The sequence below is a fragment of the Panulirus ornatus genome, chromosome 12, assembly GCF_036320965.1.
Source record: "Panulirus ornatus isolate Po-2019 chromosome 12, ASM3632096v1, whole genome shotgun sequence".
NCBI lineage: Eukaryota > Metazoa > Arthropoda > Malacostraca > Decapoda > Palinuridae > Panulirus > Panulirus ornatus.
The window spans coordinates 22,841,185-22,856,490 of record NC_092235.1 but is presented as its reverse complement, the minus strand read 5'-3'; the positions used below and the strand labels follow the sequence as shown (position 1 = coordinate 22,856,490).

The following is a 15,306-nucleotide window of genomic DNA, read 5'->3' as shown; positions in this document are numbered from 1 at the left end:
GGTGTTGTATCCATGCAAGGGGTGAGGTTGTAGGTGTTGTATCTATGTGGGGGTGGGGTTGTAGGTGTTGTATCTATGTGAGGGTGGGGTTGTAGGTGTTGTATCTATGTGGGGGGTTGTAGGTGTTGTATCTATGTGGGGTGGGGTTGTGGGTGTTGTATCCATATAGGGGGTGGGGTTGTAGGTGTTGTATCTATGTGGGGGTGGGGTTGTAGGTGTTGTATCCATGTAGGGGCTGGTGTTGTAGATGTATCTATGTGGGGGTGGGGTTGTAGGTGTTGTATTTATGTGGGGTGGGGTTGTAGGTGTTGTATCTATGTGGGGTGGGGTTGTAGGTGTTGTATCTATGTGGGGGGTTGTAGGTGTTGTATCTATGTGGGGTGGGGTTGTAGGTGTTGTATCTATGTGGTGGTGGGGTTGTAGGTGTTGTATCTATGTGGTGGTGGGGTTGTAGGTGTTGTATAAACGCAGTCTTATCTCTGCAGATATTACATTTATATAGCAATCTGAACTCGTATGAGTACACTTTAGTACCCCCATGTTCGTGGACGAAATCGGGGTTTGGCGCGACTGTATGAGGGGTGACTGTTGTATAATGCTCGTCTGTATATCCGTGTGTCACATCTTTCCTCAAATATTGATAAAAACAGATTTATATCAAATTCATAAAAGGGTCCCTGAGTAAAGAGGATGCCATTTTCTTTATGGAGGCAAGACTCATTTATTCTTAGCGTCTGGAAATCTCAAATATAGAATTTGCTTTTGTGATATACCATTCTCGGCTGATTCTATCATTCTTAAGGTGAACTTTGAGGCGGAATATTATCTTAGGAATTATGCCATATTTTCTCGCTTACGTATTTTCTGTTTTAAGTTATTGGGTTTTGATAATGAAAGACGAAAACCCCGTCATGTTTCATGATTATAATAGTCTGGGCTTAAAATATATGATTCATTTAATTTCCGTCGTTCTCTTTCAGCATCTGTGTCTCTCTGAGACTTCCTTCCCAACATTTGCATAATTGGATAGTTAATTAAGTTAGTAACTATGATTAGGAACTTAATAAGGTAGTAAATATGATTGAGAACTTAGACACAGACGCGTGATAATCAAGGTTACGCGTTGCAATCAAAGAAAATGGACGTGTTAAATCCATAAGAGAGAATGGAAAGGAGAAACTCTTATATTTTCCCCCTCTTCTGTGTGTTGATCCAGAACATATTGTATATATATATATATATATATATATATATATATATATATATATATATATATATATATATATATATGAGCTTTCATAACCTCATTTCATCTCTCCCTTATCCTTGTTTCCCCCCACGTATGACGTATACCCCCTCGGTCATATATATATATATATTGGACATGCAACATCATATAATTTATATATCTTTAGATATATTCCAAAGGCGTAGTGGATTTGTAAAAGTAATTCAGGATACAGAGAGCATTGTTGTTTATTTCAGCCTTGTATACAATCATATAATATGCAAAACAGAAGAAACATATTAAGTATCAGAACCATATATATATATATATATATATATATATATATATATATATATATATATATATATATATATATATATATATATGTATATATATATATATATATTGTATATATATATATATATATATATATATATATATATATATATATATATATATATATATATATATATATATATATATATATATATGAGCCAATAGACATAGGTGATTTGAGTCTTAGATGTTAATACATATGAATATTGCTCAAACAGGTGAATAACATATCTATAATTCGTAGGCGTTTGTGCAACCTGTTAAGGATAGCTTTGGGCGTGAATCCCATGTAAGCACTGTGGGACAACGGCATTCCGTGTCATCAGGCGAAGATAATGCTATACAGGCATACGTGGTGAACAAGCGAGGATATACACATTGTGTATGAGAGAATGTGTATATGTATGTATATATATAGACTGTATGGATTCTTATTTTAGTCACTGCTGCTCCCGCTCTCTCTCTCTCTCTCTCTCTCTCTCTCTCTCTCTCTCTCTCTCTCTCTCTCTCTCTCTCTCTCTCTCTCTCTCTCTCTCTCGTCTTCAATCGATAGGGTTTCCACGGATGTTTTCCTTCTACACTAAATGGCTTGATTACAGGTCCGCCCTTCTCTAAAAAGGCTTTCTTCGCGGTATTCTTAACGCTAAAAAGGCTTTTCAAATAGTTTTCTCCCGGGTTAAAAGGCTTCCTTCGTGAGTTGAAGTCCCACATAAAAAGGCCTTCCTTATGTTTCGTTCCCACAGGAAAAGGTCTTCCTGATGAGTCCCTCGTGTATTAAAAGGCCTTCTCAGACATTTCCTTCCTCAGTAAAAGGCATCCCCGAATGAGCTGCCCAGCACTTAAATGGCATCCCTTCGTTGGCTCGTGGTCCATTTAAATGGCATCCTTCTCGTGTCGGTCCCTCATCCATTTAAATGGCATCCTTCTCGTCGGTTCCTCGCCCATTTAAATGGCATCCTTCTTGTGTCGGTCCCTCGTCCATTTAAATGGCATATCCCCCCTTCCCCTTCTTCGTCTCGTCGTCCATTTAAAACGACATCGTTGGCAATGGCCGTTCGTCTCGTCCTCCATCCCATCCTCCCCCTCCTCTTCTAGCGGCATTAAAAGGCCTCCCTGGGCGCCATCATGGTCACCTTGACAGGAACGAAGCCTTTTTTGTAGAGGGGGGTGGTGGCGCTGCCTCGAACCCCCAACAGCTGTATCAGATCCCTCAACCAGGCGGCTGCCAGCAACTGTAGAATAAAAAGGCATGTGAAAATGTAGTTACAGCAAAGGCCTGCGTGTGTTGCAGTGGGGGGGGGGGGAGATGGGTGTTGCAGTGGGGGAAAGATGGGTTTTTGCAGTGGGGGAAAACGTGGGTTTTTGCATTGGGGGGAAAACGTGGGTTTTTGCATGGGGGGGAAACGTGGGTTTTTGCATAGGGGGAAAACATGGGTTTTTGCATGGGGGGAAAACATGGGTTTTTGCATTTGGGGAAACATGGGTTTTTGCATTAGGGGGAAAACATGGGTTTTGCATTGGGGGAAAACATGGGTTATGGGGTTTTGCCTTGGGGGAAACATGGGTTATGGAGTTTTGCATTGGGGGAGACGTGGGTTATGGGGTTTTGCATTGGGGGAGACGTGGGTTATGGGGTTTTTGCATTGGGGGAGACGTGGGTTATGGGTTTTGCATAGGGGAAAAACATGGGTTTTGCATTTGGGGAAAACATGGGTTTTGCATTGGGGGAAAGCATGGGTTTTTGCATGGGGAAAGCATGGGTTTTTGCATTGGGGGAAACATGGGTTATGGGGTTTTGCATTGGGGGAAACGTGGGTTTTTGCATTGGGGGAAAGCATGGGTTTTTGCATGGGGAAAGCATGGGTTTTTGCATTGGGGGAAAACATGGGTTTTGCATTGGGGGAAACATGGGTTTTGCATTGGGGGAAACATGGGTTATGGGGTTTTGCATTGGGGGAAAACATGGGTTTTTGCATAGGGGAAAAACATGGGTTTTGCATTTGGGGAAAACATGGGTTTTGCATTGGGGGAAAGCATGGGTTTTTGCATGGGGAAAGCATGGGTTTTTGCATTGGGGGAAAACATGGGTTTTGCATTGGGGGAAACATGGGTTATGGGGTTTTGCATTGGGGGAGACGTGGGTTATGGGGTTTTGCATTGGGGGAAACGTGGGATGTGGTTTGCATTAGGGGAAGCCTGGGGTATGAGGGGGGGGGGTTTGCAATGGGGGGGAAACTGTATTATATAGACGTATGGGTATTGCACTGGGGGGGTTGGAGGGGGGGAGGGGAAGGCCCCCTTGGATTTAGCAGACGTATATGCGTATTGCACCGGGGGAAGGAGATGAGGGGAGAGGGGAAAGGGAAGCCCCTCCCCTTGGATTTAGACCCATGGGCTTTGCAGAAGGGGCGTTGAAGGGGTGGGGGAGAGAAGAAATCCCCCCCCCTCAATATAGGTCTATGGAAAACCAAAAGGCCTATCCCACACGAACCACGGAAGAGGACCACCTCCTCTCACTGACCCTGGTCGAATCAGAGACCTTCCTGGCAATGTTGGGCGATAGCTTGATCAAGACAGCCAGGGCCTTCCCCCAGAGGCGGGCCTCCTCCAGCACGTAGAGACCATAGTCCGTCAGCAGGTCGCGGGCGTCGCGGACCACCTTGGCGCCGGTGGCGCTGCGGAGGACCATCGCCGCGGCCGTAAAGGGGTCCGAAGCTTCGACACCGGCGCTCCGAAGCAGCGCTCGGGTCGCGCTGGCCAGGCGAGCGCTGGCCTCCGAGACGAGGCTTCGGACTCGGGTGGCGAGGCGTCGGGCGGCGCTGGCGATGAGTTCGGGGGCCCCCGAGACGGGGAGGGCGGCGAGGAGGGCCATGAGACGGAGGGTGGTGGCCAGGGTGAGACGGGCGGGCCACCGGACCAGGGCCAGAAACAAGCCAGGTCTCTCCCCGGGCTGGGGCTCGCGGGTCACCTCTGCGTACCATCTCATTACGGTCGAGCGCCCGAACTGTACCTGAAGATGGAGAGGCTTATAAGTCGAGTCTTATATACCTGAGACTTATACCCTTATATACCTGAGACTTATACCCTTATATACCTGAGACTTATACCCTTATATACCTGAGACTTATACCCTTATATACCTGAGACTTATACCCTTATATACCTGAGACTTATACCCTTATATACCTGAGACTTATACCCTTATATACCTGATATACCTAAGACTTATTCTCGAACTGTACCGTAAGAGAAGCTTTTAAGACGAGTCTTATATACCTGAGACTTATACCCTTATATACCTGAGACTTATACCCTTATATACCTGAGACTTATACCCTTATATACCTGAGACTTATACCCTTATATACCTGAGACTTATACCCTTATATACCTGAGACTTATACCCTTATATACCTGAGACTTATACCCTTATATACCTGAGACTTATACCCTTATATACCTGAGACTTTTACCCTTATATACCTGAGACTTATACCCTTATATACCTGAGACTTATACCCTTATATACCTGAGACTTATACCCTTATATACCTGAGACTTATACCCTTATATACCTGATATACCTGAGACTTATTCTCGAACTGTACCGTAAGAGAGGCTTGTAAGTCGAGTCTCATACCTGAGACTTATACCCTTATATACCTGAGACTTATTCTCGAACTGTACCGTAAGAGAAGCTTGTAAGTCGAGTCTCATACCTGAGACTTATTCCCGAAGTGTACCATGATAAGACAGGCTTATAGATGCAATCTTTGGGTCAAGTCTTATTCCCGGATTGCACGTGAAAAGAGAGGCTTATAGACGGAGTCTCTTAGTTGATTTTATTTCTGAATTTCACGTGAGGGGAGAGCCTTATAGGATGAGTCGTTTGGTGAAGACTTATTCTTGAACTGTACCTGGAAAGAGACTTATAGAAGTCTTTTACCCAAGACTTATTGCCAAGCTGAGCTCGAAAAGAGGGGCTTATGAGCCCAGCCCTTTCTATAAGACTTACTTATGAGTGTTGTGATACCGTCGTGCTTAAAGGGGTCGTACCGTCGTGCTTAAAAGGGGTCGTACCGTCGTGCTTAAAAGGGGTCGTACCGTCGTGCTTAAAAGGGGTCGTACCGTCGTGCTTAAAAGGGGTCGTACCGTCGTGCTTAAAAGGGGTCGTACCGTCGTGCTTAAAAGGGATCGAACCGTCGTGCTTAAAGGGGTCGTACCGTCGTGTTTAAAGGGTCGTACCGTCGTGCTTAAAGGGGTCGTACCGTCGTGCTTTAAGGTTCGTACCCTCGTGCTTAAAGGGGTCGTACCGTCGTGCTTAAAGGGGTCGTACCGTCGTGCTTAAAAGGGGTCGTACCGTCGTGCTTAAAAGTGGTCGTACCGTCGTGCTTAAAAGGGTCGTACCGTCGTGCCCAAGGGGTCGTACCGCCGTGCTCAAGCGGTCACAACAATGATTCATCCAATCAGCGTACCTCACAAACGGAGGAGCGCCCAGCTGTGTATTCATAATGGTTCACCATCCCAGGCAAGTGTCAGTCTTATGTGACCCTGTGATTAGACTTGGATTCCCTTGTGGCCAACTCTCTCTCTCTCTCTCTCTCTCTCTCTCTCTCTCTCTCTCTATCTATCTATCTATCTATCTATCTATCTATCTCACCTGTAGTCATAGAAACACTGCGAATTCATCCGGAAAGCTTTTACTCGCATACCATTCGAACACCCCGCTCCCGGGACGGCTCTCGAACTCACCACCATGTCCGGAGTGTCGAACACCCCGCTCCCGAACTCACCACCATGTCCGGAGTGTCGAACACCCCGCTCCCGATTTCACCACCATGTCCGGAGTGTCGAACACCCCGCTCCCGAACTCACCACCATGTCCGGAATGTCGAACACCCCGCTCCCGAACTCACCACCATGTCCGGAGTGTCGAACACCCCGCTCCCAGGACGGCACTCGAACTCACCACCATGTCCGGAGTGTCGAACACCCCGCTCCCGGGACGGCACTCGAACTCACCACCATGTCTGGAGTGTCGAACACCCCGCTCCCGGGACGGCTCTCGAACTCACCACCATGTCCGATGTGTCGAACACCCCGCTCCCGGGACGGCACTCGTACTCACCACCATGTCCGGAGTGATGACAGCGCCAGGGAAGTAGGCCAGGTCCGGTCTCATGGTCCTCAGGGTCGTGCGGTAGACCCGGTGACCCGCCGTCTGCCCCAGAGCCACAATCCTCTCCGTCACGCCCGCGTCACGCACGTCTGTGGGGAGTGTTACGAGGCGTCACGGCTCGGCCTGGCACGACGTGTTACGTTGGGTTTTACGACCATCGACCCATGAGGAAGGTCATTAGACCTGGCACGATGGGTTACGACCCTTGAGTATGATGGTCCCTTTTAAAACTGACCTTAAACGACCAAAAGACCATTATATAGTCAAGGGTCGTTAATGTCGTGCTCAAGTTATAATGTTAATAATTTAGGACAATTACCCTTTTAAGGGCATTTAACATACTCTACCCGTCTCTATAGTGAAGTGAATATCCTAAAAATCCAATAAGATCGATTTTGTAGAGTAATGAATGTGAATAAAAGGTTTTAAAGGTGATTAACACATTATAATGGTCTCCCCTTTTTTCCGCCCTATTTCTATCCATTTTCTACGGTGCGGGGCGGGAACACATCAGAGAAAACGGAGGGGGCTAACTAACCTATACTCTTCCTGTCTCCTCTGCCGGCGGGGAGGTAGGTGTCCATCAGGCCCTGGGCGGTGTCTAGGGCGCCCTGCACCATCCTCCCGGCCGCCCTTGTGCCCACGTTGTCCGTCAGCGTGTCGACCTGTGGCACATAACGGGGAAGCCCCGGATTGGACCGCGTTATATCGAAAAGTTTCGTTTTTATGTCATTGTTATTCGCGACCATTTGGTGGTGATTAGGGTTCGTTCAAGAATGGTGATGGGTGGTTGATATGGCGCTGGAAATGGGTTAATTGGAGGTATGGAAAGTGAAGGTGACTGATAAGGAAGATGAGACGAGCGAATGAAAGTGAACTAGTGAGTGTGAGTGACGCTAGTGTGTTCAAAACTAAAGTTATAATAAAGGAGGCAGAGTGACTAATGGATGTTAGCTAGAATGCGCAAGAATTCGCCTCAAAGACACGTTATAATAAGGTCCATTATTATAATTACCACTCGGTTGGCGCGGGCGATGAGGGCTTGGGTTAAGGTGGGCGGTACGATGACTTGGTCCCCGGCCACGGCGCCAAGCACCCGACGCCTCGTCTTCGATACGATCTGCCGGCCAGACGTACAAAGTTTGTGGAGGCGCCGCGGTACGACCCTCGAGCACGACGTGCGATCCGCGGGGGGGTCGTACTCAAGGGTCGTACCGACGCGTCGTGTCCAAAGGCGTGAGAAAACCAGAAGCAGCAAGTCAAAGAGATTTACAGAAATAAATGAATAAATCACAATAAATATAAACATTTTTTAGGCAAAATTTACATCATTGAATATATATATATATATATATATATATATATATATATATATATATATATATATATATATATATATATATATACATATATATATACACCTTAGCCTGAGCCAGGTATCTATTTTAGCAACCAGTCCGTGAGGGATGGATGAACAGCTGGATTGACTGTGGACCGACTTTCGCAACCAGGATTCGAACCTTTGCACTCGTGGACGGCTCGTTTCGCTGTTACTATTCCATCCTCACAATATATATATATATATATATATATATATATATATATATATATATATATATATATATAGATAGATAGATAGATAGATAGATAGATAGATAGAGATAGATAGATAGAACTTACCTCCTTCGTGGGGCTTTTGATGATGGGCGCCGCTCGCTCCACGCGGTCCAGGCCCCGGCACGCCCACTTGTCCACTGCCTCCCAGCCGCCCACGCGCTCCACTATGGGCGTGGCCAGCGGCAGCGCGCCCATGGCCGCCACGCGCATGCTGGCCTCCGCTGCGCGAATAGCTGCGCCCATGACCTCATTGTTCTAAATTATATAGCAAATGGATTCGTATATTAATTATTTTTGTAAGTAATTTATGAATATGTTAAAGAGATAATTATCTTCATAATGTAGTCATAGCCGCTTTGATAATTGAATTTATTTTGTACAGTTTTGATAATTGAGTTTATTTATGTCCGGTTTTGATAATTGAGTTTATTTATGTCCGGTTTTCATAATTGAGTTTATTTATGTCCGGTTTTCATAATTGAGTTTATTTATGTCCGGTTTTGATAATTGAGTTTATTTATGTCCGGTTTTCATAATTGAGTTTATTTATGTCCGGTTTTGATAATTGAGTTTATTTATGTCCAGTTTTGATAATTGAGTTTATTTATGTCCGGTTTTGATAATTGAGTTTATTTATGTCCGGTTTTGATAATTGAGTTTATTTATGTCCGGTTTTGATAATTGAGTTTATGTCCGGTTTTGATAATTGAGTTTATTTTTATACAGTTAATGTTGGTGAAGCGGTAGGCCTTGGTTTTTACAGTAATGTAATTAGTGTAATTATTTTGTTCACGAAGGATAGTAATATAGCTATACTGATGTAGAGTTTATAGCTATGGCGATATACGTTTCTGTGGTATGATAATTTCGCCGCATCGGTACGATATTCTGTCATTGATCGACCTAATTATTGCTATAATTCAGCTACAATCGGCCCATAATTTATGTATGATGATCAAGTAATATAACTAAATACAGTGTAATGAATATGTAACCGATACAATGTAATGAATAAGCATGTAGATAAATGTATTAATGTCATTCATTTATTAGTGATCTCATAAACAAGCTGCCAAAGTATGATGATTTCCAAAAGTGAAACGATTAACTACTTTGAGCAAGTATGATGATTTCCAAAAAGTGAAACGATTAATTAGAGCAATGACGGGTCTTGCGTGACCTCGCCGAGGTGTCGACTGACCTTGGTGGTGTCGTAGACCTGCGTGGCTAGGTTGAGGGCGTCGTTGAAGGCCGGTATGGCCTTGACGCGGGCGAGGAAGGCCGGGGTGCCGGTAAAGCCGAAGAAGGCGGAGTTGGGAGCCATCTTGGATTCTTTCCAAAGCAGAGAAAATATCGTTAAGATCATGAAGGGATGTATATACATTATATATATATATATATATATATATATATATATATATATATATATATATATATATATATATATATTCTATATACATTCCAGAGCAGATTAAGGAATAGTTTTTGCTCAAAATTTCGAAAATCAGTGAAAAAGTATATTACACCATTTCTTTGAAAAAGAAATTGTCTATCTCCTATAGTTGCACAGAGCAATTTCTGTGCCACATCTATAGTTGTGTACAGGGTCTATGCCACAGTCCATCTGTGTATGTCAGTTTTCAAAGGATTTTGCTGTGTAAACATTCTCTAAGAATTTGTTGAAAAATGGTACATATGTTTACCCCAGAATCATTTTCTAATCTTGGCGTCAAATGGCGACAAATTTAAATTCATATCAATCCTCTATTTTTTTTTTTTTATTACATACGAAAGACTTAACGTGTGTATGAATGTGTTGGGTGGGATTAAAAGGACTTAGGATCATTTTATTTTCGTAAACGACTTGGTCATGGCGCTCAAAAGCCAGTAGGGAACGTGTGGTTTCCATGTCCAGAAGCGATCATGCGCAGTCATGGTGCCTAAATAGATTTAAATGGTCGTTGAATGCGGGGGAAAAAAATGTGGGTAGCGAAGCGAAATCCCTAGGAACTTATAAAGGTGTTGGATAGCATTAAAGAGAGAGAGAGAGAGAGAGAGAGAGAGAGAGAGAGAGAGAGAGAGAAGGGGGGGTTTGAAAGCAAGAGAATATGTTAATGAAAAGTATATATGTAGCAGTTCTGTGTTAAGTCTGTAATTTTCATGGACACCAACTTCATTTTTCTTCATTCAGTTCAAACAAAACGAAACAAAACAAAAAAATAAAATCTTGTGGCGGATATTCTCTCTCTCTCTCTCTCTCTCTCTCTCTCTCTCTCTCTCTCTCTCTCTCTCTCTCTCTCTCTCTCTCTCTCTCGTGTGGCATTGGCCTGAACATGGCTCTGCATGAATGACCTCCAACGATGGCCCGGCGCGGTTGACCTGACCCTTGAAAGGTCAGAGGTCAGGGCCATCATACCCAAGGGTCGTACCGCCGTGCTCAAAGGTCGTACCGTCATCCTCAAGGGTCGTACCGTCGTGTTCAAGGGTCACGCTGAGTGGTCGTACCGTCGAGCTCAAAGGATATACCTTCGTGCTCAAAAGATCATACCTTCCTACTTAAGGGTCGTACCGTCGTGCTCAAAGGTCGTACCGGTGCGTGCTCAAAAGTCGTACCGGCGTGCTCAAAGGGTCGTACCGGCGTGCTCAAAAGTCGTACTGGCGTGCTCAAAGGTAGTACCGTCGTGTTCAAAAGTCGTACCGGCGTGCTCAAAGGGTCGTACCGGCGTGCTCAAAGGGTCGTACGGTCGTGCTGGAGGGTCGTACCGGCGTACTCAAAAGTCGTACCGTCGTGCTGGAGGGTCAGACTGGCGTGCTTAAAGGGTCGTACTGGCGTGCTCAAAAGTCGTACCGGCGTGCTCAAAGGGTCGTACCAGCGTGCTCAAAGGGTCGTCCCACAAAAAAATGTATCAACAGTAGGAGACTAATAAAGTGAATAACATAATTTGCAGCAGAGCAAAATTGGACACGAGATCACACACTTCGAGATAAACTCGAGAAATGGAAAAGATCATTGTATGGTGTAACTGGTATTACAGGCGAAAGGGAAGCATAGAAAAAAGGGTTAGTATGTTTGAGATGAGGCTAATGGAAGGATTATCTTGAAGAATCACCGTGTGTGTGTGTATACATACACGTCCACACATGCTCATATACATATACATCTCAAGGTATACATATATATACACACACACACAGACATATACATAAATACACATGTACATAATTCATACTGTCTGCCCTTATTCATTCTCGTTGCCACCTCACCACACATGAAATGACAAACCCCTACCCCCGAATGTGCGTGAGGTAGCACTAGGAAAAAACAACAAAAGCCACATTCGTTCACACTCAGTCTCTAGCTGTCATGTATAATGCACTGAAACCACAGCTCCCCTTCCACATCCAGGCCCCACAAAACTTTCCTTGGTTAATCCCAGATGCTTCACATGCCTTAGTTCAATCCAGTGACAGCTTGTCGACCCCGGTATACCACATCATTCCAATTCACTCTATTCCTTGCGCGCCTTTCACCCTCCTGTATGTTCCGGCCCCAATCGCTCAAAATCTTTTTCACTCCATCCTTCCACCTCCAATTTGATCTCCCACTTCTCCTCGTTCCCTCCACCTCTGACACATATATCCTCTTTGTCAATCTTTCCTCACTTCTCTCCATGTGAACAAACCATTTCAGTACACCCTCTTTTGCTCTCTCAACCACACTCTTTTTATTACCACACATCTCTCTTACCCTGTCATTACTTTCTCGATCAAACCACCTCACACCACATTTTGTCCTCAAACATTTCATATCCAACACATCAACCCTCCTCCACACAACCCTATCTATAGCCCTTGTCTCGCACCCATATAATATTGTGGGAACCACTATTCCTTCAGACATACCAATTTTTGCTCTCCGAGATAACATTCTCACCTTCCACACATTTTTCAACACTCCCATAACCTTTGCCCCCTCCCGCACCCTTTGATTCACTTCCACTTCCATGGTTCCATCTGCTGCTAAATCCACCCCCAAATATCTAAAACACTTCACTTCCTCCAGCTTTTCTCCATTCAAACTTGCCTCCCAATTAACGTGCCCCTCAACCATACTGAACCTAATAACCTTGCTCTTATTCACATTTACTCTCATCTTTCTTTCACACACTTTACCAAACTCATTCGCCAACTTCTGCAGTTTCTCACCCAAATCAGCCACTAGTGCTGTATCATCAGCGAACAACTGACTCGTTTCCCAAGCCCTCTCATCCACAACAGACTGCATACTTGCCCCTGTCTCCAAAACTCTTGCATTCACCTCCCTATATATATATATATATATATATATATATATATATATATGTATATATGTATATATATAAATAATCAAGAGAATGGGATAGGTCAGCACAGTGTGGGGCTGTGACCTGCATTTGACTCATACCACAACACACCTAGCTCCTCACTATGGTACACCCAGCAAAGTATTTCCTTAAGATATTAGGTCATCATCAGTTTAACCAGAAAACACTTGTATATGAAACTCCATTTCAAGATTTTCGGGAAGACCTGAACAGTCTCATCGACACGAATCTTCCATAGAACATTTATGAGGAATTGTACATTTCAAAATGAAAATCACTGTGACTTATGTGAGGGTAGATTTAATTTTAAGAGTATACTTCCTTTTAAAGGAAACCCAAAGTCTTCATTGATCAGGAAGATATTGGAGTGAAAACCTTTGAAAAGTGAGAAGTTTATTAAAGAAACTGAAACCCAAAAAAGACCTCTGGACCAGAGGGAAGGCATCTTAAAACCCAAAAAAAGACCTCTGGACCAGAGGGAAGGCATCTTAAAACCCAAAAAAGACCTTTGGACCAGAGGGAAGGCATCTTAAAACACAAAAAAGACCTCTGGACCAGAGAAGGCATCATATCTCACACACTCAAGGAATTGGCAGAGACCTTAGACAAAGGCTACACCAAAGATCACATTAATCACATCTGAGGGTGGTACTGTCATGCTCAAATGGCCAAGATCTTGGTACGTTAGGGTGATGTTCTGGTGGTATAGGAGAGCTGTTGTGCTATTTTATGAGGAAGGTCATAGAGAGGTAGCCCTGAGCTATAGACTGGGACTAATAATGACCATGGTTTGGAAGAGTCTGGAAAATCATTGTGAAACTGGAGAAAATCCCAAACTGGAAGAATGTAGACACGTGCTAACAGCTTAAAAGTGACCCCTAAAGTGAGCATAACTGAAAACAAGGCATGAAAGGTGTTAGGAGGGTTGAAAGCTAATATTTTCTTAACGGGAAAGTAGTGGACACTTTGTACAAGCTGAACAAAGATATTGCAAAGAACATTGAAACAGACTGGCTGTATGCAAGCAACAGTTAAATCAAAAGGTGTAAGTACATGATGCTGAAAATAAGTCTTGTCATACAAAGGAGAGGTTAGGCTATGATGCCCCATGTCTAAGTAAAACCCTCCGTAAATGCTCAGATAGAGAGGTACTTAACACACCTGATGGGTCCTTAGCAGCCTGGAGATGACCGCACCTGCTGGATGTTGCTGCTGCACTGCTGCTGCACAGAGAACACACGACTTATATAGCCAACCAAGGAGGAGTTGCACACTCTCACCAGCCGCTTCATCTCCCTTTTACTAATTTCTCGATGATGATTAGACATTAAATGATAAGCCATGAGGTATATGTGCCCTCACACCCTAGCTCACCATCCTGGGTAGCAATCAGCTCCATGCCATGACCATGTCACCTTACAACCCATGCACGTAATTGCTCACCCCTCATACTTCCCACATCCACCCCCCTGATTTACCAGACTTCTGCACGTACAGACAGAGGAGCTGAATAACAAGTGCAAAAGTATTTTCAAAGTGGAAGATACTACAGCCCCAGCATCAGCGAGAAGGGATAAGAAAAAGTTTTAAAAGCAGACTGCTAAAGGGCCTTGACCCACATGGTCCTGATGAAGTCTCTTAGTGTATGTGCTGAAAAATATACAGTGCATCTTTGACTCAAGAGATCACTTGAAATTTTCCATATTTTGCTGGTGAAAGTTATAGTGCCACAGGTGTGGTAGAGAACAAATTATGCTGTTACAATGAAGCTACATGAGCAAGATTACACAACACAGATTTGGAAAGGTCAAGCACAAAAAATGTTGTAGACTAATATATAATGATAATGAAAATAATAAATAATAATAATATTATTATTGTTATTATTATTATTATTATTATTATTATTATTATTATTATTATTGTAATAATAATAATAATTATTTGTATTATTATTATTATCATTATCATTATTATCATTATTATTATTATCATTATTATTATTATTATTATTATTATTATTATTATTATTATTATTATTATTACTATTATTATTATTATTATTTACACACATAAACACACACTACCTCTCCCTAAAATGTGTATGTAACATGTTTTTCCTTCCTCATGGCTTCATTACTAAGCCAGACCTGGATCATCTAATCTCCTGACCTCCATGACAGACACACATGCCCTAGCTCAACGCCAACCACCTTACATAACATTCTATCATGACAGATTCAAGAGCAGTTTTAATAGTCTGTAATTATTGATTCCTAACATTTTGGCCGAGTTTCATCACACTGTCGACTAAGCATTTCATGTGCCGACATCCACTTTGTTTGTGTCTATGTTATTATGTGTAACTTCACACTCTAGTTGTTTGTATAAATATTACCTTGTTAATTTCACATTATAGCTGTTTATTTCAACATTCAGGTCATCAGTTTCACATTCTATATCAAATGTAACACTCCTGTTCAATTCATATTTTTGCCATCATCTTTAACATTTTGGTCCTTAATTTCAATTCCATTACACTTATTTCAACATTTAAGTTAAATGCACACTCAAACAGGTTA

The 15,306-nt window shown here is 43.2% G+C and overlaps 1 protein-coding gene across 1 annotated transcript; it reads right to left on the bottom strand.

Moving 5' to 3' along the window:
- Positions 1–2,013: 2,013 nt before the first annotated feature.
- Positions 2,014–13,942, bottom strand: LOC139751723 (uncharacterized). Its single transcript, XM_071667280.1, has 8 exons — positions 13,886–13,942; positions 9,562–9,692; positions 8,424–8,615; positions 7,759–7,863; positions 7,282–7,408; positions 6,693–6,832; positions 4,086–4,574; positions 2,014–2,796 (listed from the first exon to the last, which is right to left on the bottom strand). The coding sequence occupies exons 2-8, from the start codon at positions 9,682–9,684 to the stop codon at positions 2,665–2,667; spliced, it is 1,308 nt and encodes a 435-aa protein (XP_071523381.1). The 5' UTR covers positions 9,685–9,692; positions 13,886–13,942; the 3' UTR covers positions 2,014–2,664.
- Positions 13,943–15,306: the final 1,364 nt, after the last annotated feature.

Coding starts and splice junctions, on each gene's coding strand:
- LOC139751723 (XM_071667280.1), bottom strand. CDS start 9,684: ATGGCTCCCAACTCCGCCTTCTTCGGCTTTACCGGCACCCCGGCCTTC. Junction 6,833..7,281: donor AGGAGACAGGAAGAGTATAG/GTTAGTTAGCCC, acceptor CACTCCCCACAG/ACGTGCGTGACGCGGGCGTG. Junction 4,575..6,692: donor TCATCACTCCGGACATGGTG/GTGAGTACGAGT, acceptor CTCCATCTTCAG/GTACAGTTCGGGCGCTCGAC.